The 24486-nt window shown below is 40.6% G+C and overlaps 1 protein-coding gene across 4 annotated transcripts in view; it reads right to left on the bottom strand.

Moving 5' to 3' along the window:
* pde4cb (phosphodiesterase 4C, cAMP-specific b) overlaps positions 1–24486 on the bottom strand; it is a 69433-nt gene that overhangs the window by 12628 nt on the left and 32319 nt on the right. For 2 of the 4 annotated variants that reach the window (XM_079598077.1, XM_079598079.1), the window contains exon 2: positions 7707–7883. In XM_079598077.1, the coding sequence (XP_079454203.1) occupies positions 7707–7883 (177 nt within the window). Of the gene's footprint in view, positions 1–7706; positions 7884–12385; positions 12466–12641; positions 12713–18313; positions 18545–24486 lie in introns of those variants that run through there. The other 2 variants (XM_079598080.1, XM_079598078.1) reach the window with 2 other exon arrangements.

The raw sequence follows: 24486 nt of genomic DNA, 5'->3' as shown, positions 1-24486 counted from the left end.
GTGTTCCCTTGTCTGATGTGTCATGTTGTTATTGTCACAGTGTCTGGTGGTTCCCTGGGTTTAACATTAGAGGTCTCAGTTTTCACGGTGTCTAGGCATTTTCACTACACTTCCCATAATCCTGTCTGTCACTGATTGTTCATTTCCTTCAGCTGTCTCTCGTCACCTTGTTTGCACTTGTGTATATATACCCTGTCTGTTTCAGTGTTTGTCACGGAGTCCTTGTATATTGTCCCCACACTTCCGTTGTGCTTTGAGCCTGTTTCCCTGTCGTTTGTTTATTTTTATGTTTGGATTGTTTACATGGTATTTGACCCCTGCCAGGACTGATCGTGAGTACGGATTACCCAATAAATATCATTGCGTTTGGATCTCTAATTCCCTGTGTGTGCGTGTCGTGACAGAAGGACTCCGTCACAAAAGAGATCCAGCATGATGGGGTTTCGTATCCTTTCTCCTAACACGGAGAAAGAGAGGAAGGGGCGAGTCCAAAATTTGATGAGCCTACGCCAGCGGGGCCAGCCGGTGGGTTGACTTGCTCAGACCTTTTGGACACTCTCGAGAGGTATGGGCTACAATGAGGCAGCATTAAAGGATGTTTTTAATGTCTGTCTTGATGACCCATTGCCTGGGTGGGAAATGAAGGGGCTGGAGATCTTGGACTTTTGGGGTTTTACCAGATACCTTTAGCATCGGAGCCAGTGGGATGCATCAGTCACGCCTGTGTCTCATGACAGGATGACCGACATACCCTTGCCGGTGAGTGTAACTTCCCCTGAGGCGGTGGGCTCGATGCCACCGTCTTGCCATCGTAGGCGGAGGAGGAAGAAACACACTTCTGCCGATCCAGAGACCGTTCACGTCACGTCTGCCGATCCAGAGACCGTTCACGTCACGTCTGCCGATCCAGAGACCGTTCACGTCACGTCTGCCGATCCAGAGACCGTTCACGTCACGGAGGTCGTCCCCGAGCAACCTGATCTGCCAGTTCCCCTGCCGGCCCCGCCCGAGCTGCTCGCCCTGCCGGCCCCGCCCGAGCTGCTCGCCCTGCCGGCCCCGATCCAGCATCACGTCACGCCCGCCGAGCCTGAGATTCACGTCACGCCCGCCGAGCTTGCGATTCATGTCACCCCCGCCGAGCCTGAGCTTCACTTCACGCCCGCCGAGCCTGTTCCTGAGCCGGTGGTGTCTGTTGCAGTTCCTGAGCCGGTGGTGTCTGTTGCAGTTCCTGAGCCGGTGGTGTCTGTTGCAGTTCCTGAGCCGGTGGTGTCTGTTGCAGTTCCTAAGCCGGTGGTGTCTGTTGCAGTTCCTGAGCCGGTGGTGTCTGTTGCAGTTCCTGAGCCGGTGGTGTCTGTTGCAGCTCCTGAGCCGGTGGTGTATGTTGCAGTTCCTGAGCCGGTGGTGTCTTTTGCAGTTCCTGAGCCGGTGGTGTCTGTTGCAGTTCCTGAGCCGGTGGTGTCTGTTGCAGTTCCTGAGCCGGTGGTGTCTGTTGCAGTTCCTGAGCCGGTGGTGTCTGTTGCAGTTCCTGAGCCGGTGGTGTCTGTTGCTGTTCCTGAGCCGGTGGTGTCTGTTGCAGTTTCTGAGCCGGTGGTGTCTGTTGCAGTTCCTGAGCCGGTGATGTCTGTTGCAGTTCCAGTTCCTGAGCCGGTGGTGTCTGTTGCTGTTCCAGTTCCTGAGCCGGTGGTGTCTGTTGCTGTTCCCGTTCCTGAGCCGGTGGTGTCTGTTGCTGTTCCCGTTCCTGAGCCGGTGGTGTCTGTTGCTGTTCCCGTTCCTGAGCCGGTGGTGTCTGTTGCTGTTCCCGTTCCTGAGCCGGTGGTGTCTGTTCCAGTTCCTGAGCCGGTTGTAACTGTTCCTGAGCCAGGGTCTGTCTCTGTTCCGCCTTGGTCTTCACCGCCATGGCCGCCCGAGTGGTCGGCTTCACCCTGGTCGTCTCCGCCATGGCCGCCCGAGTGGTCGTCTTCACCCTGGTCGTCTCCGCCGTGGCCGCCCGAGGGGTCTTCACCGCCGTGGCCGCCCGAGGGGTCTTCACCGCCGTGGCCGCCCGAGGGGTCTTCACCGCCGTGGCCGCCCGAGGGTTCTTCACCGCCGTGGCCGCCCGAGGGGTCTTTACCGCCGTGGCCGCCCGAGGGGTCGTCTCCGCCCTGGCCACCCGATGGACTGTCTGTTTCGCCCTGGCCGGCGCTTAAGCCGTTCCCCCTTGTTCCTGTTCCCCTCCATGGACCTGGTCCCCCATCCCACCCCCTGATCCTCCACCTTTCCTCCTCCCGCCTGGACTCTTGTTTTGTTTGTTTCTTGTGGTCTTGGAGCGTCTGGTAGCCGCTCCGTGGAGGGGAGGTTATGTCACAGTGTCTGGTGGTTGCCTGGGTTTAACATTTGAGGTCTCAGTTTTCACGGTGTCTAGGCATTATCACTACACTTCCCATAATCCTGTCTGTCACTGATTGTTCATTTCCTTCAGCTGTCTCTCGTCACCTTGTTTGCACTTGTGTATATATACCCTGTCTGTTTCAGTGTTTGTCACGGAGTCCTTGTATATTGTCCCCACACTTCCGTTGTGCTTTGAGCCTGTTTCCCTGTCGTTTGTTTATTTTTATGTTTGGATTGCTTACATGGTATTTGACCCCTGCCTGGACTGATCGTGAGTACGGATTACCCAATAAATATCATTGCGTTTGGATCTCCAATTCCCTGTGTGTGCGTGTCGTGACAGTTATTGGTTCATTGTTTCATTGTTCACAGGTGTCCCTTGTCCTGTCATTAGTCTTGTCAAGTATTGTTTCACTGTAACCTCTGTTGGTAAGAGTCTTGTCCATGTTTATATCTTGTTCATGCTTTTTAGTTCATGCCACACCATGGTTTTGTTTCATGTTTTTGGATTTTTTTTCTAAATAAACTGCACTTGGGTTCTCATCTACACTTGCCTCCAGTGGATCCCTTTACAGAATACTTGACCAACCATGAACCCAGCAGTTTCCCTCCTTTGTTTACGCCAGGGGAATTGTTCCCTGGAGGACTATGTTTTTTGAACTCTGCGATTTGGTAGATTTTAATGATGTGGCTCTAAAGGACATTTTTCATTTTGGGCTTAACGAACCGGTGCGGTCCCAATTGCCAGGGGTAAACATGTATTTTTCTCTGGCCCAATATATAGATTATGCCTTGTTGGTGAGTGGGTCAACTTTTACGGTGGGTTTTGCAGACGAGGAGCCCCGCAAAACCACAGTACCCTCCAAGCCAGATTCTCTTCATGTCATGCCTGCCCAGCCAGAGACTCTTCACGTCATACCTGCCCAGCCAGAGACTGTTCACTTCAAGCCTGCCAAGCCAGAGACTGTTCACGTCAAGCCTGCCCAGCCAGAGACTGTTCACGTCAAGCCTGCCCAGCCAGAGACTGTTCACGTCAAGCCTGCCCAGCCAGAGACTGTTCACGTCAAGCCTGCCCAGCCAGAGACTGTTCACTTCAAGCCTGCTGCTCCAGTCAGCTCCAGATGATGCAGCGATGATGATAGCCGCTACAGCTCTTATGTGTGTGTGTGTGTGTGCACACACATCGGCTCCAGCTTGTGAGCCCTTGCCCAAGATGGCCGCCACAGTGTCTGTTCCTGAGCCGGTGTCTGTTCCTGAGCCGGTGTCTGTTCCTACCCATAGCCCCATAGTTGCCCCCAAGATACTTTTTTGGGGGGGCAGTAGGTCCCTTTATAGGACCATGGAGGCCGCGCTGCCATGGTCCCCTGAACTGTTGGGTTCAGCCTGGCCCCCTAATCTACTGATGCCCCCTTGGAAAACTTTGGAACAGTCTTCCTACCATTGTCCAGGAAGCAGACATACTCTGTCAGTTCAAAGCTAGATTAAAGACACGTCTCTTTGACCTAGCATTCACATAATACATTATAGACTTCTATAATTCAATGTTAGGCTGCATAGATTAGGTCAGCCGGAACTGGGAACACCTTCCATAAATCCTGATGTACTCGTTACATCATAAGAAGAATGACATCTACGCTAATTTTAGTGTCTTTGTTTATCCCGAGGTTTTCCCGCAGCCTGCCGGATCCAGATCTGACGAAGGACCTTCGCCTGGACCCGATGACAACGCAGTGCTGAAGTACCAGCTAGTCTCTCCCCTGTGAAGGATCCCTTTACCAGTCTACAGATAAAGCGTTGTCGGATAATTTCGGTTTCGCGTATCTACCCCGAAGTGATAAAATTCTGTATAAATTTTTTAAGGCCAGACAAGTAGTTTGTTAAGGCTTGGTTTGTAGGGAATTACAAACCAGCGAAAATATATTAAAATGCGCATGACTATATAATTAATTATTGATGCGCATGTGAGCGCCATCAGCGTTTCTTACAGGTTCGCGTTTAAAGTCTGTGTAGAGAGAACAGTGTCGTCTTAGCGGTCTCTAATTTAATAACTAATGATCATTGCAACGGAAGTTAATCAATCAAAACTAACTTTAGCTTATTTGTATTCAAGAACCGCTATAAAGCCAAAACAATCTGTTACCTTAAATTATCTATTTATCACTGTAAAGCCGCTTTGAAAAAAATCATCCCTCCCCCAAGGCCGCCTCCGCTCCACCACCCTTCTTGAATGTTTTTTCTTTTGTTTGGGTGTTTGGAGCCACCCTTAGAGGGGGGGATCTGTCACGTTTTGGGTTTGTTCATGTCATGTTTCCATTTCATGTCTGCCATGTGATTCCCTGTTAGTCATGTGATCCTGCCATGTGTTCCCTTGTCTGATGTGTCATGTTGTCACTGTTTCATTGTTCATAGGTGTCCCTTGTCTTGTCATTAGTCTTGTATGTATTTAAGCCCTCATGTTTGCCATGTGTCTTTGTCATGTATTGTTTCACTGTAACCTCTGTTGGTATGAGTCTTTTCCATGTTTATATCTTGTTCATGCCACGCCATGCTTTTGTTTTCGCAATGTTTTTGGATTTTTTTGTAAATTATCTGCACTTCGGTTCTCCTCTACACTTGATCCCTTTAAATTAATATAATATACATGTTATTTCTTAATGTATAAACAAATTTCATGATTTAGTATGGTTTTAATTTATGTCAATAAATAAATAATATAAATTCAATGTTTTCATTGCTACTGGCTTTTGCATTCCATTGGATTTTGATGTATGTAATAATATATCAATGCTCATCAGGGACAGCATTTATACTTTGCTCAAACTCTCACACTCGTTGTCTGGTCTCGTTGTTTACAAAAGACTGCTGAGACTCTTGTGTTGATCTTACCTGTTGGATATACTTACCTAGATTTCTCCATCACCTCTGTTCTCCATCGTTATATTGTCTGTCTACTCCTTCCTTGATCCGCTGTGATTACTCCATCTGTCTTGTGTGCTCGTCTCATCTGACTAGAAAGTAGTGTTACTCTCAAGTTAAGTGCTGGTGTTTTATCTATCATCAATATACTTACCGTCGTTACCTGTCATCTCAAAAAACATAAAACAAAAAAATTCCATTACAGAAGACCAGACCAAACACACTGAAATTTCATCACTCCTGCATCCTCATTAGCCTCACCCAGGACCCTCAAGGATTTATGAGGATGATATATACTTATACGTTTCTTCAGAGCCAGCTTTAACAAACCCCTCAGATCACTGCTACCTGCCAATGATCCTTGAGGGACGCTCTGCCAACTTCTGGATTTGGCCCTTCAATTGGATGGATCCCCCTTCAACCGTGGAAGAAGTGGATGAGGACCCTTAGTTGCTCCAATCAAATTTCTCCAGGAACTCCACAGTCCATTGTAGTCATCTTACTTCCAGATTACTCTCAAGATTTCCCTCCTACTGACCCCTCTAACCCTCCCTCCAGTCCCGGGCACCCCATTGACCGCAGTCCAGAAGAAGAGGTGAAGGAGGAGGAAGAAGCCTGTCTTTGAACACTCTGAAGAGGGTCTAGAGGCCCAGAGCTCCCAGGTCCAGTGGTCCCTGGTCCGGTGGTCCCAGAGCTCGCTGGTCAAGTGACCCTGAGTCCAGTAGTCAGGGTGGTTCCAAGTCCAGTGTTTAGGTTACCACCAAGTCGGGTGGTAAGGTTGTCCCAAGTCTGGTATTCTGGTTGGTCTTAAGTCCGGTGACCGCTGTCACGGCCACTCTCCGCTCCCTTGTCTCAGCCATGGAGGTCACTGTCTGCTCCCTCATCTCGGCCATGGAGGCCACTCGCTCATCCTCATCTTCATCTTCATCATCCAAAAAAATGTGTCTCTATCCTTTGTCATGGACATGGTAATCATAGTCCCTCATCCTCTGGTCTCATCTCCTTCACCCTAGTCCTCATCCATGCTGATTACCTAAAGGTAATCCATCTCTGCCAACTCCACCATGGTCCCCTGCTCGGCCGACTTGCCTAAGGCTTCCCGCTCTGCCGGCACTCCCAAGTCTTCCTCATCCCAGAGTTTTCCTGCTCAGCCAGCATCCCTGAGGTCTCCCACTTAGCCAACCTCCCTCAGGTCTTTTGCTTGGTGGATCCTGGCGCTTCCTGCTCTGCCTCTGTCCCCTAATCCACCTTGTGCCACGGCTACACCAAGCTTTCCCTCACAATCCTCAGTCAGGAACTCGCTCTGCTCAATCTCACCTGCATTTTAATTGCGCAAGCACCTGGTCACCATTTACCTGCTCATCAACGACTGCATTTATACTCTGCTCACATGTACACACACTCTTTGTTTGGTTTTGTCATTGTTTACCAAAGACTGTTCAGACACTTATGATCTTACCTGTTGGAAATATTTACCTGAATTTCTCCATCATCTGTTCTCCATAGTCTGTCTGCTACTTCATTGTTCCACTGTTTACTCCTTCTGTCTGGTCTCCACATGTGCTCCTCTCACCTGCCTAAAGTACTGATAATCCCAAGTCAAGCATCGTCCTTGTTTCATATATCAAATACACACACAAACAGACACAGACAAGCACACGCAAACGCACGCACACACACACACACACACACACACACACACACACACACACACACACACACACACACACACACACACACACACACACACACAAGCTTTCATTTCTATCCTTGTGGGGACATTCCATAGGCGTAATGGTTTTTATACTGTACAAACTGTATATTATATCCCCTTACACTGCCCCTATCCCTAAACCCAACCATCACAGGAGACATTCTGCATTTTTACATTTTCAAAAATATATAATTTAGTATGTTTATTAACCCATTCCCCTCATGGGGACCGCTGGCTGGTCCCCACAATGGAGGTGATCTCAGGTTTTACTATCCTTGTGGGGACATTCGGTTCCCACAATGCATAATAAACCAAGCCCACACACACACACACACACACACACACACACACACACACACACACACACACACACACACACACACACACACACTGTATTGATTGACATTTTTAATGAAAGGTTTATTTCTTAATTCTGCACTCCCAATCCCATCTTACATTTTTCTTTCTAAAGCATTTCTTGTTTTCTTTAAAAATGCATAGGTTGTGAATGGTATTTCACACTGACTTTATATTTACACTATTACAACATCTATCCCACACTTGCTTCTAGAGCTACTCTTAAGAGCTACATGCCAAAAGATTAAGTAATAATTAAGCAAGAAATCACTCTGAACAAGAAAATGAGTTGAGCCAGTTCAATGACAAAGTATTATAACATATTTTGCTTTAGTATGTGATAAAAGCTCACAGCTCGCTGGTAGTCGAGGAGTTTCTGGACATCGTCTTGGGCGAGATGTCGAAATCCGAGTCCGAGCGGTAAAGGAAAGACTCTCGCCTCTGGCTGTTTGCTTGGAGGACCAGACCAGAGCTTGGACTGGGGTCCAGTGGACTGCGTCCGATCGACAACCCATTTTCCACATCGAAACTGCAACAGACATACAGGTGATAGGAAATTAGTTATCTGAATAAAACATTTTGACAACCAAAAATAAGAAACTGCCCAACATTTGATCAAAGGAATACTGAGAATTGCAACATAGATGCAATTATCTTTCATTTCAGAATATACACGGGTATTCTAGCAACTCAGTTAAAACAGCAAGCACAAGTTTATTGTGTATGCTACATCTGTGATGAAGACAGATGACAGAAGTTTATGTTCTGAATGAAACTGTTTCATTCATGATTTCTAGTGAATGAAGACCTCTGGCCCACAAGCTCAAAAAGAGAAGTAACAGGCCTTGCTAGACTGGCTGTAGATCTGCATCCAAGGACTCTCTGCTCTGATTCAGACTGACTTGAAGAGAAAGTGAGCCAGGGCTTCTGGTTTATTTATATATGTGGTAAAGGTTCAGTGGCTGAGGGACTATTTTTAGTTTCTAAGGTAAAACATTGCCTCTCTCCATTCAGAAATATGAACACATTCTCATAAAAGCACCCTTTATGACAAGTTTTGGTGTTTACTGGTGTTCCAAGTTATTATCATTATTACTATTGTTCGTTTGTTTATGGATCTGTTCAAATTTCCAATCTTTAGTAAAAAACTTAGCACATACAGTACAGTAGCATCGCTTGTAAAATATGAATGGCACGTCAATTCATGCTATTATTTTTCTAGGTAAGCAAACCTACAATTTTCTCTTGGTAGATTATAAATGAATAAAAAGAAATCCCATAAACTTACAGTGAAAGAGGTACCTGAGCCATATCTAGAATCCAAAATAGAGACTTGGTCGGTGGGCTTTTGTGACTTGGGGCAGAATGTAAACCCCCCTCCCCCAGAAACCAACCAAATCACCTTATCAGCACCTAGTCAAGTCATGTCACCATTACTTTTATAGCGCTTTATACAATACATATTGTTTCAAAGAAGCTTTGCAGTGATAATGATGCAAACAGTTTTTTTCAATATTTTTAACAATTTTCCAAAACTCTTAACTGTGTAGGCTATACAATTAACACATTTCTTGTTGCTTTGACACAAAATGTATACAGATATCCAATATTTAAAATGCTTGAACTTTTTTTACCCGCAAGCTCAACCAAGACTAAAACAAAGTATTTTTACAGCCAAATTTACAAATACTTTCACACTGTATGCCAGAACAGATAACATCATGTTCTAAACTTATAGGTTATAAAGTCAAACTGAACAGCTGTTCATATTGTGAACTGAAACACAAATATATCCCCTGTATTTTATTACATTGCTACTGAGAAACAGCTGATTAAAGTTATCTAAAAATGGGACAATGTGGCATTCCACCATTCCCGTGCAGTCACAGCCTGGTCTGAAGCCCATCAGAGAAGTATGTCCCTTTTCCTTGCTCCTACACCCCTTCCTGAACTCCATTGCGGAGTTTTCTCAGCCTGGAGATGGAAGGTAAATCATTGGCTAGTTTTCATTTTTGTGTGAACTATCCCTTTAAGTAACCCCAACTAAGCAAGCCAGAGGTAACAGTGGCAAACCCAAACTCCATAGGTGACAGAATGGAGAGAAAAGAAAAAAAAAAATCTTGGGAAAAACCAGGCTCAATTGGGGGACCAGTCCTCATTTGGCCAAATACAGCAACATGGTGTGGTTAAATTACAGGTTGCACAAGTCAATCTGCGTAAATAAACATAAATGCCATATCAGATGCATCTTCTGATCTTTGCAATGTAAAGATGGCTTTTGTTGATATTGCTAAAATTTTATTGGTAACAGTCTATAGTATTCTGACCGAGTATTTTGGTTAAACTTTAGCATTTGACATAAAACAGAACACGTATACATTTAAAAAGGTATTTATAAAAAGTGCCTTTACAACAGTAAAAAAATGCCCCTGGAAATCAGTTCCAGGGGACGAATATGTCCCTTAACGGAAAAGTTCATTTCTGACCCACAATCATTCAGAACATCGCTGCAACCTTTGAGTCCTTAATGACAAATGTATATACAGTATATATATTCATATATTTAAAAATATTTTAGACCTGTTGGGATGGTTTTCGTGGGAAATTGCGTACATGCGTCACTTGCCTGGGTGTCTCATCATATTCGTATAGAGAAAAGATGCTCCGGCTACTTTGACGCATGTGGTGTTGGAGTGGCATAGGTTAGATGTCATAATGATTGAGAAAATCTCGAACCTCCGGGGAATCAACCGTAAAAAAAAAAAAAACACAAAACATTTCTGAGATTCTGCTGGAAAAAAGAGAACGCAACAGAGCTCGTAATAAAACCAGAATAAACACTGGGTTGGAGATGGTGAGCAATCGTGTTTTTGTTGCGAGATTGCGTTTTTGTTATTCAACAGGTGAGTAAGGTATTTTATTTAACTTATAGATTTCCATATTGTATCTCTAACAGAGTTCATTGGAAAGCATTATCTATTGTGAAGGGTCATTTCATGGGCATTTGTAGCGCTTCTTGGAATGTATTTTCAAGGAAGTACTTTAATGGCTGTAGCCACAGTATCGTATTCAGCTTCAGATCCTTTCTATACTGGTTATATGTCTTAAGTGTGGTAGTGAAGGTATAATGAGCACTCATTCAGAGCCGAAGCACAACCAAAACAATGTTCTTCCATAAAATACATGCAGTTATTTTTTTTTTTACCGCCAGAGGGCCAAAAGTTACATAGTGTACAGGGGTGGCTGGCCAATAGAGGGCGCTAGGGCGCCACCCCCTTCCCCCTCTAAAAAAAACTGAACACAGCCCTTAAATTATGCCATAATCTGAGATTTCATTTAATTGATTCAGAAATATAATCTGGTGACTGAATCAAGTGACTGCAACATTAAAAGGTAGAATAACTTAATACCTTTTGATGAAACTGATCCATTAAGCGATTCAATTTGGTTATTTCTGAATTTATGTTGACTTGTAAAGCAAGTTGTTGAATGGGTTGAAATTTTGCATGCTTTTGGTGTGACTCCAAAACATTTTTTTTCAACCCTTTACAGAACTGCACATTACCTTTACATTTGCGTATGGAATATTTCAAGATTATTCTAGGGAAAACATCATTTTTTCTCTCTTCAAGCTAACCTTCCTCCTGATGTTTTGGATCGACTGTAAACAGCTGGCCTACACAAAGGCATTTATGAGAACCCCAGAATGGTGGTTTGGCACTGAGACACAGATGTTATCATTAAAGATCACTGTCCCTGGAACAACAGAGAGCTTCTCTGAAAATTAAGGCCAAACATGACCCCATTCTTTCTTTTATGTAGAGTGAAAAACAGGTTGTATACATTTGTCCTGGTGAGTCTCGTAGCCTGACCTTGGCACTTTAGAGACGGGGGCCCAGATGAAAAACATGTCCACAGGAAACAAAATAAAGTGTTGGTTTGGGTGGTGCCTGCACAGATGACCCTTTAGCAAATATGAAAAAGAACTACATTCTCTATAAACAGATTTTTTTATTTCTCTAAATAATTATTAGTATTTGTAAAATGACTAAAAAGGGTGGACTGTTTTTCAGTCACAGGAAAGTTAATTTAAAATATGTAATGGGAATGATAAAGGAAATAAAACAGAGTAAATCTAGTTTTTAAAAGGCGATTTCCGCTGTTTGTCTACTATGAATCAGAATTCTGAATCGATTCGGTGAAATTTGAGCAGATTCTGGATTTTTTTTTACATTTTTTTTTTTTTACATTTATTTACTTTAACACCATTGATGCTAAAGTGAACTTTAAACCAAACTATTTCAATAATCTCACATTAAATAATTTTAATATATTCAAGTCTTAATTTTATAGGCAGCCAAATCAATGCAAATTTTGTAAACATTCTATACTGTATAAGATGCAGCCATAATTCATTAAATCTGCTTTTTTATGCTTTTACATTAAAATCATTGCAGTAATGCTACATTACTTAGTAATTGTGCAGATTTGTCCAGTAAACTGTAAACGAATAAAGTAAAGTCTGGAAATAATATATTATTGGTGTACAAACATCTTTTAAAGATTTTATCAAAATGTTTGTTTATATTTGATCTAAAAAGCATACGACTCACTCTCATTCTAAATTACCAATGTCTCAACAAAATCTGCTGTTTTAAACACATTCAGGTGAGAAAATGCTCTAAAATGACATTTCACAGAAATATCAAATATGTTTTGTCAACATGCATATGTTATCAGAGAAACCAGAGAACCAGTGTCATGACAACAGGTAAAATTATGTGAATTTGGGGGGAAACTATATATATAATAGTGCAAACAATACTGACCACAATGTACATGACATGTCGGAATATAGCACAATTACAGCCTACACATATGTTTTTTCTTTCTCAGAATTCAGTATGGTAGGAAACTCCATATATTTCAACAGAGAAGAAAAAGAGCAAAGTACAAATCACGAGTTCTGAAGAGCAGTCTGACAATACGCCTCAGTTTATATAATGTGGCAAATGTCAACAGTGAACTTACCACAGTACGTGCTTTTCAGCAGATCTTGGTCTTGTCTGCAAGCAGATTGCCATTCTAACTCGAGACTTTTAGTAAGGAACCTTGGAGACAAATCCAATGCCAATCTTACCACATAACATGTTTCTTACCAAATAAAGAGATGCAATTTCTTACATTTCATATACTAATTTGATTTTATATTTATTTTAAATATCTCGCATTACTTAAATCCAGAGATCAAAATCTGTAAGCCTTTAATCTAAATACAGTGTTTTACCATAAATACATCCAGTCCTCTCCTTTTCTCTTGTATTCTGACCGCACACACACACGCAACTTCTCTTTGCCAACACACAAGTCGCAACACGCCAGCAGAGCTGACAGATTTGTAGAATACCACAATAACGCACGTCAGACAGCTTCAGGATCAGACACGCTTTAGAGAAGAAAAAAAAAAAAGAAATTGTACTTTGTACAAAGAAAATAAACCCGATTTATAGGAGTAATATGATTTTTTTTCCCATTGTAAATACTTTTGTTACACCTTTTCCACAAAATAACCCCAAATAGCTGCTTCTCAATATAAAATAAATATATATTCATGAAATGTATACAATAATGAAAGTCATTCTCACTTGTATTATTTAAATATAACATATGATTCATATCTTTGTGAATGCAAAATCATGTATTATTTAGGTTTTTCTTATTTGTTTTGCTTTGAAAGTGAAGGCAGATTCACAGGTCATAATTATGAGTATCGTCTATAGTAAAGAGCGAGATAAGTGATGATTACTGTCACAAGTAGAATGTTAGCACACGTTGTTTACTCAAGGTATAAAACAAACTGCTTGTACAAATATTATACGTGGAAGTAAAATTAAGCAATATGTAGGGATGATTCTCAGTTAGGTCGTCATGAATTTGAGTTATTCCAGTGAATTACATGTTTCACAATTCAACACTCATAGCGGATGTAATTAGTTAGTCATCTTAACGCAAGCAAGAAACGGATTTTATTAGATTACATTCAGGGTTGTGCACATATTTAATATTACTGAATTTGAAGTGAGATAGCAGAGAGGATATGGGACTGCACTTCTTTATACAGTTATCTAAAAGTTTGGAAACATTACTGTTTTTAATGTTTTTGAAATAAGTATTTTTTGCTCATCAAGCCTGCTTTCATTTGATAAAAAATTTATTTAAAATATATAAAAAAATGTATTTGAATATAGGCTACTTTAAAATATTATTTATTTTTGTAATGCACAGCTGAATTTTCATCAGCCATTACTCCAGTCTTCAGTGTCACATGATCCTTCAGAAATCATTCTAATATGCTGATTTATTATTAATGTTGAAAACAGTTGTGCTGCTTAATATTTGTTTTTTTAACCTGAAGGAATTGCTGTTGGCGATGATCTAAACCCACGGAACAGATTTTAAACCAGAAAGCAATCTCAAGCCCCCCTGAGAATTATAAAAGCCTCCCCAAGTCTTGTGTCCTGGCGTCGGGACTGTGTCGGTGTGATATTAGTAAAATATTGCAAATCTAAATTAATTTACTAACCCTTACTAAAGTACATTGTAAACTCCACACATTTAAAAATGTAGCAACTTAGAATGAACTAAACTGCACCAGTTGTGACGCTCTGAAAGTCACCATTGTTCTGTTGACCCTGGTGGCTCTGAACAGGCAAACATGGAGACGGATTTGACCAATCCGTCCAGGTGCTCATGTTATGAGCGGGGATGTGGAATGGTGGGATCAATAAGCTCTTGATGTGAAGAGCACGATGAGAGGTCTGCAGTAATAGAGGACAGTTCTTCTCCCACAATGCACTAGAGCCCTTGTTCACCTGCACACCAGCTGTATTCCTGAGCTCTGTAGTCTCTCTGCTGGGTCCGATTAGGAATCGGTCTTAATTTGGAACATTGCTTCGATCGTGACACGACAGGACACATCAGTTACTGAGCAGAGGCAATTAAAGTGCACAGTGGCCAGTCATATACAGACTCAATGCATGATGGGCAAGAACAGCTTTGCAGAGAGGGATGGACCCTGATTAGAGGTGCAGATGTGGTTTAAATCAAAATGTTTCAATAAATGAGTAATTCAAGCATGGCTGATGCCACTTCCTGCTCAAATTAGGTATAATCCCCCACCCCCCTCCCAAAAAAAAAAAAAAAACCCTCCAGTCAGTTGTCCTGTTTATCTTACTTGACTGTTTATCTTATCATGTTTTTGGTTATCGCTGCTCTCCCTGCTCTTATCCATGCTAGGCTTCATGGATGCCCAGGGAGTTATTGCCCAGAACAGAACCATACCGCCAATCCAAACTGTATGCTAATTCTCAATCGTATTTAATGATAATGGTCCTGACATTAGATCGATACAGTAGATAGTTTACATTAAGTTAACTGCTGATCTACTCTTTTTAGAGTATAATAGAGACATGCTGGGTTATGTGGCTAAACATTTATATCACAATTTTATTTATTTTTTTATTTATTTTTCGGACAATATTCAGAATATAGATGTCTTCTCTCTTTTTTTCTTTTTTTCTGTGCATTTACTATTAAAAAAAATATATATATTTTTTTTTGGCCCTTATGAAAAAAAGATATGATCTGGATAGAACACCTATTGTTACAAAGCACATACAAGTTTACTGCAAAATCAGCAATACTAGTTAATAATAATAATACAAATAATAATCAAGACATTTACCACTTACAGCTTTTTACTAAATGAACACAAAAAAAGAACATTAAAATCACAAGTTCTGTCGCTGTCTGGTGAAAAAAACATTCTATCTCCATATTATTATTATTTTTTCACAATTCATTGTTGGTCAACCTTTACGTCCGTCTGTGGGAACCACTGGATCATCAAACTGTCAATAAAGTCTCATAACTCCACCTCGTCTCAATTGGGTAAAGAGTGCCGCACACATTTCGGACCGTCTCTGCTTGTTTGCAGTGCAAGAGTAAATAAAGAACAGGTTGTTTGAATAAGTAAAACCGTTTTCTTACTCAAGAAACACTAGACTATATATAAAGGCTAATGTTTTACGTATTTGAGGAGAGGAGAAGAGTATCTCAGTCTAGCATTTGTCGTAGGGTCATAGCCAATACGGTTTTGTGAAATTGCCTGTCGTAGCACTTCATATTTTAAAACATGAGATTTTGGCCAAATGACAAAAAAAACTGAGTCCCCACATAGCCAGGACTCCATTTGAGGGGGGATGTGGAAGTATGACATTTTTTTACAAAACTATAAAGTCCTTGTTATAAAAAATTACAAAACTCATCCCCTCTGTAAAACCATCCCCATTATTAACAGTGTAGGCTATATTATGTAAAACATACCATGCAAATACAATATTACAATTCTCTACATTTGATAATTAATTAACTATAAATAATAGCCATTGACCAATCAGAACTGAAGCTGTTATCATTTTTTGCACTGTTCATATTGGCCAAGAGGGGAAACCCCAGACAACCCACTCACCCAAAGAAATACACGAAGAATAAACAATGCGACATTGCCTGACATTGAAAGCACATTGTAAACATGAACCTTGACAGTCTTAACATATATTTATACTGTATATAAAACCTTAGAAATCAGTTTATGTTTTATGCAGCAGTTTAGACAGTTTATGTTTTATGTTTATGTTAAATTTATGTTTCAAATTACATGATGAGGATGAGTAGGGGATTACATTTGTTGGGGGGTGAACTATCTCTTTAAATTACAATTGAAACAAGACTTTATATTGTAGATTCAGAAATATTCCATGTGCACACACTAAATAAATACGCACTCACTTCTTTCCAGGTCAATAACAGAGGCCGATCACGGCAGACTGTGTTGCTGTGCACAGCCCTGAAGTGATGTGAAATTTGCTCTGAGATAAAAGACTGGGTGGTGAAAAAAGACATGTTTCAGATAGACCTGTCCCAGTACAAAACTGCATCATATTATATTTAGATCTGCATTAGCTTCAGCACAGGCTATGGCTACTGTTATTGAAACCCTAAGCTCATCTTTTAGTTATTGTCTCCCAAAAGAAAGACAAATTCTGAACTGTCTGAAATGGCTCGTCACTAATTCCAGTCTTACTTCCTGCACAAACCTGTAACCTGGAAAAAAGGTGATGTTGCAATGTATATTATGAGAAAATTAAAGTTTTTTTGACCTTGGATTGAAATATGACATGGACATGTTTTTGTGAAATTCACTCCATCACTGTCATGAGAGAAGTCTCACGGGGACTGCTAATGACAAAAACAAACTTCCTGAATGAACATCAGTGAAAGTTCATGTCTGTAATGTTTTCAGCATGTGTGGTTCAAGAATATATACTGTTTAGTTCTTATTTGAGTCACACACACACACACACACACACACACACACACACACACACACACACACACACACACACACACACACACACACACACACACACACACACACACACACACACACACACACACACACACACACAAAACAACTGTCCAAAGGCAAACCATACTTATTTGCAAAACAATCTCAAAACAATTCTTACCTCAATTTGCAGCTAATTCATATAAAATGTGTATGATCTAATTTGTATATTTTAGTACAATCTGTACAAAATAAGACTTTATATGTCTATAATATGTCTACTTTATATAGTCTATAAATGAAGCTCGGGCGCACCAGATAACACGTCATCAGCGTCTTACGTCAGCAGCGTCACTGCGGAGTCCTGAACGCATATTGACAACAGACCCGGGAGAGAATACAATGCTGAATAAAGTCTTATTTTGTGTTATTTTTGGAACAAAAAGTATTTTCGATGCTTCAAAAACTTCTAACTAACCCACTGATGTCACATGGACTACTTTGATGATGTTTTTATTACCTTTATGGACATGGACAGTATACTGTATATACAGTTTCAATGGACGGACAGAAAGCTCTCGGACTAAATCTAAAATATCTTAAACTGTGTTCCGAAGATGAACGGAGGTCTTACGGGCTTAGAACGACATGAGGGTGAGTCATTAATGACATTATTTTCAATTTTGGGTGAACTAACCCTTTAAATACACAAGATTAACGACTAGACAAGGAATACCTGTGAACAATGAAACAATGAACCAATAACAACATAACACATCAGGCAAGGGAACACATGGCAGGATCACATGACTAGAACAAGGGATCACATGACATACAGTACATGAAACAGGAACAAAACCCAAACTGTGACAATATTGGAAATGACCAAAATTAGGCATAGCGTAATTTCTGGCAGGTCACGCTAGTCAAGCTCGCATGACTCTCAGCTGATCTACATTTACCTATAGGAATGCAACGCCTATCACTATACATATATAAGCTCCTTCAGTATTATCAGCAGCTATCGCATTTCTCAGGAGCGAATTACCCTCCTCCATCCCCAGCTCCTCCTCTCGTGCAGTCAGAAGGGTTTTCTGATTCCCCTCGATTCAGAATAAATTCTCAAATTACGTTGTACTTAAAATCTTGAATTATTGATATCTGCAATCAGACATTTCTACTTCACCTGTCTGACCATCAAAAATAATAATTGGGTTCAAACAGGTATTTCCAAACACTCCTACCACCCCTTCAACCCCTGCCCCTATCTTCTATTGGTCAGGCAAACAAATAGCCCCACCCCAGACATATTCTATTGGTTGAGCCATAGGTTGACAAGACGGACCGCTCAAACAAATATTTGATAGCACCACAGAGCCTCAGTGTCTCCCTGTTTGTGGAAATCAAACTGCGTAATTGGCTTACAGTTAAAGTCGGGGGAAATTATTTTAATACTGGGAGAACATTACCTTTTAGAAGAGCCAAAGCAATTTTGCATGCATAACTGATTCTAGACACAACAGAAGCAAAAGAATATGAAATTCAATTACCGCCTGCGTTTCTGCACAATGTCAATTGGACAGTTGACAGCACACGGAGAGCCGCAAAGACTGACGTTTCGAACTTTAAAAGTGCGGTCAGTGGGTGGAAGAAAGACACAGCCAGTTGGCAAACTCATATTTCCCTCCGTGTCTCTCGCTGGTTCTTTTTGCTGTTTCCCTCCAGAAATCAGCTCTTCCTTTTATGTAGTCTTAAACACATGCTTCCCACCGCTGAGTTACTGTCGTAGAAGAGTGATAAACACATGGAGCCACGCTGACATGACAGAGTTCGCCCAGACATCTTGTATTAGCCTAGTTGTCATCCTTCAGTTTAAAATCACATTGACTCCTTGTAATCCTCATAAAAAAAAATGTTTTATAGTCTTGAATGCTGCTGTTAAATGCAAGAATACTACACAAACAAACAAACTTCCAGTGTCACTTAGCACCAAAGTAAACTCTCTCTCTCCCTGCAGCTCAGACAGCTGAACTCTGATATACATGCTTTACACCAGCATGCTGGCCTCATATGGGGGTGTGTGTGTGCATTTGTGTTTATGTGTGTTTGTGGGACTGGCAGCTGAACAGTGAGTCACAGCCTATGGAGAGGGCGGAACCACCAGATGACTGTCTGCACATTAACCCTTTACTGGAGACTCCCCTTAAAGCGAGCAATAACGCTACTGCATTTATATGTCCCCGTAAATTATCTCATTCTTAAAAGGTAGGAATGTCACTACATTCAAATATCAAACCAAGTGCCATGTTTTAAACAAAACATTACTTGTGATAAATAAGTCCACTTTAGCATACTTTTAAAAAGAATACTTACTATTGAAAATATGCTGAAGTGTGATATACTGTAGTTTTATATTAAATAATTTATATTAAATGCAATTACTTTAGTGTAATTTTTTGACCCACTTAAGTAGGACTTAAGTAGCTACATGCTTATATACTTTCATAATTATTTCTATTCAGTTTTAAATGTGTTTATTGTACTGTCAAATGCACTGCATGGTAAATTTAAATAATTTCTTTTTTTTTTCTTAGATGTCTATCAGGTTTTTAATTTGAAATGATAACAAATACACTTTTTTAAATTGATTGTTAGTGTTAGGGGAACACGAGCATAGCTAAGAATATTCTTGGTTAAGTACAAGCTTTTATCCGTCTTTTCTGAACACATTGTTCTCCCTTTTCCCATTGCTGTAACTTGTGTTTCTGTTGAGTCTTGTTAGTCACATGTCTTTTGTTTTCCCGCCACTCATCCGTTGCCATGTCTACCATCATTAGTTCATAATCATCACCTGTGTCTTGTCAATCATCTTCATCTGTGTCACCTGGTTTATGTTCATCAGTGTCTGTATTTAGTTTCCTCTGGTCAGTCAGTCCTTGTCCGTTCTCGTCTATGTACATTGTTATTGGTGTGTGTATCCTGGCCATTTGTAAACACTTTGTATTGGAGCCCTCTGCCTTCATTGTCTTCTTCTGCCTGCACACACCCTGATAATTGCTTATCAGCTCGTTTATTTTTAATACAAAGGGAGAATTAAAGTATAAATAAAAAATAAAGATAATAAAGTGCAAATAAAGTATATAATGAGTAGGTTTAGTGGTGGGTGTAGGGGATGGGTTTTGGGACAGAGACAAGTAATGTCCCAAAAAGGCAGCATCCATTTATGACTTTAATAAATATATTATTATTGCATACTGTTTTATAAGTAAGGGGAAATCCATGGCCAGGTATGCAAAAACGATATTAATGCATGACGTGGGGGCAAAAAAACATTATAATTTAATGCACAGCTAGCCGTGGATTAACCCTTGTTATTCCATGGTCATTTGCCAGCACTGACAAATTAAGGCTGTTGTTGATGTGTGCATTGCAATATTTGACCGGAAGGGTCTCTATACTAGCAATGAATCTGTGAGTTTAATCACTTCAAAAACAGTGATGTTACCCCCTTGTTCCTGAAAAATATAATGGAGCAATTTAGTAGCAAAGCTGTTTTATTAATAAAAGTCATGGGGCAGCGTTGATAAGTTTCTGTGCTCCTGAATGTTTCTGTATGTGTGCAGCAAGTTCTTATATCTCTGTGTGCGACCGATGTGTGTGTTTTTGTGAGAAAAATGTCCATATTTAAAACTTAATCGACTAAAATAACTAGCTTCCTGCAGACAGCCGTACACATCGATTTACAGCGAAAGAGTAACCTTTGACATAACGCATAACACAATGATGAACGCGTAAGCGCAGAAGATAGAGCAAAGCAAAACACCAGTCACGAATTAAAAGTCTAAAACGAGAATTTTTATAGAGAAATGTCGGAGGAGCTTGAGTTTGTTGCCCAGTCCTGTTTGTTTGAACCGCGAGAAGCGTCAAAGATTACGCTACTCCTACATCGTACGTCATATCGTCAATTGTTACTCTTGTGGCGCAAGTCGACTTGCGTAGGCCGTCTGCCGGAAGCTAGTTATATAAACTCAGATTGTATTCGTCTGAAAGAGGAATTGCATATACACCTATGGCTTAAGTGTGAGTAAATCATGGGGTATTTTTTTTTTTTTTTTTGGTATCCCTGTAAGGCCATTTCATACCAAGGACAATAATTATGATGATAATGATAAGTATAAAGTTTTAATAATCATCCTAATTTTATGAGATTAGGGAGGTCCACACCACAACTATAACAATAACAACACAGAGGAACAACATTGTTGGAATCACTTTCAGAGAACTTTTTTTTTTTCAGTTGATGAATGATTACAACATTGACATCCAATCAGAATCCATCGTGTTTCAAAGAACTCAAGCATTTAAAGCGGCAGATGACATAACTTAAGCACATGCTCATAATAAACAGAACGTTATCATGCATTGTTGTGGATTATAGTTGTCAGTAAGGTTATCTTTATCACTCTTGGTGTGAATACACAATGATTACTTATACACACAATTTATTGCTTTTTTAAATTAAAATTCTTTAACAATTTATTGCCATGAGAAAATAGTTGTCTGTGGTGTCTGTCAGGAGTTAGAATAGCAGCAATAAAGCACACAAGACGGGAGTAGCGAACTTCATCCATCTTGTTTGTACTCGTTCACTTCAGATCTCATACACATTAAGGAGGTCTATAACACTTATGAACACAACAAAGTCCATTTGTTTATTTTTTAAAAATAGCTCACCTCTCCTCCCATGATTTCAAATAACATTCAAGTCCAGAGCACAATCAGTGATGTATTCTGCATACTTCTTCTGAGCTTATTTTTCTCAAATTAAACAAAACTCTCTTTTGATGAAGCCAAAATAAACCTCTGGTGAGACTACTGATCTTATTCAGTATCTCCCTCTCTCCCTCTCCCTCTCCCTCTCCCTCTCCCTCTCACACACCTACAAACGTTTCCACATGCAATATATATCCAAAACAAGTGCTGTTTCTGCAAGTATGTGTGTGTTTGCATGCTATTTTTTTATGGACTAATGGTGGCCGAAACTCTCAAAACAAATCATCAAGTCCTGGCAGTTCACACAAAGCAAAAATTCCCCTTTCAGCCAGATGGGGGCAGCCACAAACTGAAAACGGCTAGGAAAGTTATTTCCACAAAAGAAACCTACACACAGAGCATGATCAGGAAAGACATATTCACGGTTATGTTAGCAACTGGACAAAAAGGTTTGTGTGGAGAGTGAATCAGGATGAAAAGAAAAACAAGAGTTCCACAGGAGTCTTTGAATATCATTCATGAAATATCCCTACTTCAACACCAATACCACAGAAATATGTGGTATCACACTCTTTCTGTGACAAGTTAGAGCTAACCGTTAGCATTCCCATTCATCTTGATGGTAACTGCTCAGCTGGCACACTTGATTTAAATTCTGCCATCTTTGCTGATGGACTATCATTTCTAGATACTTTTTTTTTTCTTGACCCCAATGACCTAGTAGTCGTCCTTTTTTTTCCAAATTATGACTCAATTTCTACCAAGAAATAAGCATTGTAGTCTCTAAACGTTTGTTTGGTTTACCTAAAGCTTACCTGAATTTGTTTTAGATCATTATATATAATAATATGACCTAAAATTGTTACAGCACCTTCACATCATAGCCTACACTCTTTATCCAAAGCAACATACACCTTTTTTTAAAGTCGACATGAAATCAGAATCGACCCTATTTACTTTGTTAGTGCATATTACTTGTGGTGAACAATTAATCCGTGCAAGTTAATACAAAGAAAAAAAATAGTTTGCCGTGCTAATCTTTAATCAAAGTCTGAAAAGTTACTTCCGGTCTGGAATGGCGTTCCTTTTCTGATGAGTTGTTTGCAACTTCCGGTTCACGCAGACTTTAAACAATAAAACTATTTATGTACTTATGGAGCAGTATGTACTTTCTGCAACACTAGTAGAACCAAAACAAACAGTTTTCTCAAACACTAGTCTCACATGGCAAGATCTCTGACTGGCAGAACAAAGTCACTTAATTATGCCATGTAAAACATAAACATGTCAGATGTTGAAAGGAACATGATGAAAATCTTGGCCCGAACCTAGAATACTCTCCTGAAAAAAATGCAAAACAGACGTGGGACAGCAGCCAGGAAATGGTACAGACAACAGCCAAAAAAGTTGGTGCAGCATTTGTGAGCAGGGGTGGGTTGCTGGACCGGGAGGGCTCTCGCGTCATCGGACAGGAGTTCGATACTCACAGCTTCAGACATGTAAGCTCTGCCGAGCCAGACTTGCTGAAGGCCTACTGCCACGGCCCAACGCTCGAAGAGGGCCCAGTCTTGTAAGGGTCTTGGCCGCTTTATTAGCGCCTTGGCGGTTGGAGTGGGTTTACGAGAAGGATTCATTGATTGTAAGAAGACATACAGGTGATAAAACTTGTTCATTCCCCTCAAGAAATGGACATTTAAGCTGATTAACACCTGCTTCAAACCTAACACTGTCCATTTCTCTATTGCAGATATTGTTGGATAGGCAGAGGTACAAGAGGACGCTGAAGAGGATGGTGGGTGTCTCACTGTTGGAGGTGAGGCCTCTACGTCTTGAGGTACGGGGAGCAGAACGGATTAGCTGACATCCGCGTGATGATGCTGGAGGCTCGGTTGTGGTGTCAGGTGAAGTGCTCCTTGGGCCGATGAAATTAAGTGGAGGATCCAGGGAAAAGAGGGACTCGTCATCAGACGGAAAGAGTTAAATCTTGAACATTGTGACAAATGGACGGGACCAAATTCAGAAAACTGTCGAGGAACATCGGCGAGTCGGCTATGTATATAGGCCTCCTCTCGTGCTGATTGGATAGATCATTTTGAATGTGTTCCTTCCTCCTCCCGAACTTTGTTAATAAAACTACATATATTGTAAAGTGCATTCGATAAATTCTGCAGCCAACTGTGTAAATTACAGTCTAGAATTAAAGCGTATAAGCACATTCAATAATGCATTATTGTAGTTAGTACAACTAGTACAAACTTCATTAGTACAACTTTTTAAAAACTTTTATCAAATTATAAAATTTGATATAAGGCATGAACTTTTCTTTTAAATTGGCTTTTTTTTTCTTATCATGCTCCTGTTTTGGTTCAGTAATTTCACTTTAATGGCAATGAAAAGGTTAGTCAGTTATTGAAATGCCTTATTTTCAAAAAGTCACTTTAGTAAATTAATTGATATGTAACTCATTTAATTGTCTTTTGCGGCAAAACCAGCTAAGTCCACGTGTGCTTTTTTGGCAAAAAACTTCCAAGTCCACCTATTTGGACAACAAGACAAAGTAAACAGTTGCAAAATCACTAAAGCATTCCAAAATCACTGGAAACATTGAAGGTGATGAAAGCAGAATTCAAAATGTAACAATGAAAAAACTGATCCATACAGTATGGGGAGTAGGGATGCAAGTGAGTCCATTTCTTTCAGAGTTTTACAGCAGCAGAAGGAACACTGTTGTGTTTACTTGCTACTCGCAAAATTCTGTCATCATTGCCCCTGGTTGCCACCGTAACAATGGACAAAACGTTATAACTCAGCAATTGAAAGGCGGCTCATTCGCACACTGTCATTCATCTTGAAATCATACAATTCAATTTGCGTCTTATGACTGGTTTTTGTGGAGTTTGAGGATTATGCTGACAAAGGGAAGTGGCGTATAGTGTTTTTTTTGCTTCTG

This window comes from Phoxinus phoxinus, assembly GCF_949152265.1.
Source record: "Phoxinus phoxinus genome assembly, chromosome: 22".
Lineage (NCBI taxonomy): Eukaryota > Metazoa > Chordata > Actinopteri > Cypriniformes > Leuciscidae > Phoxinus > Phoxinus phoxinus.
The sequence above is the reverse complement of the archived record's forward strand: the minus strand, read 5'-3'. Positions and strand labels throughout refer to the sequence as shown.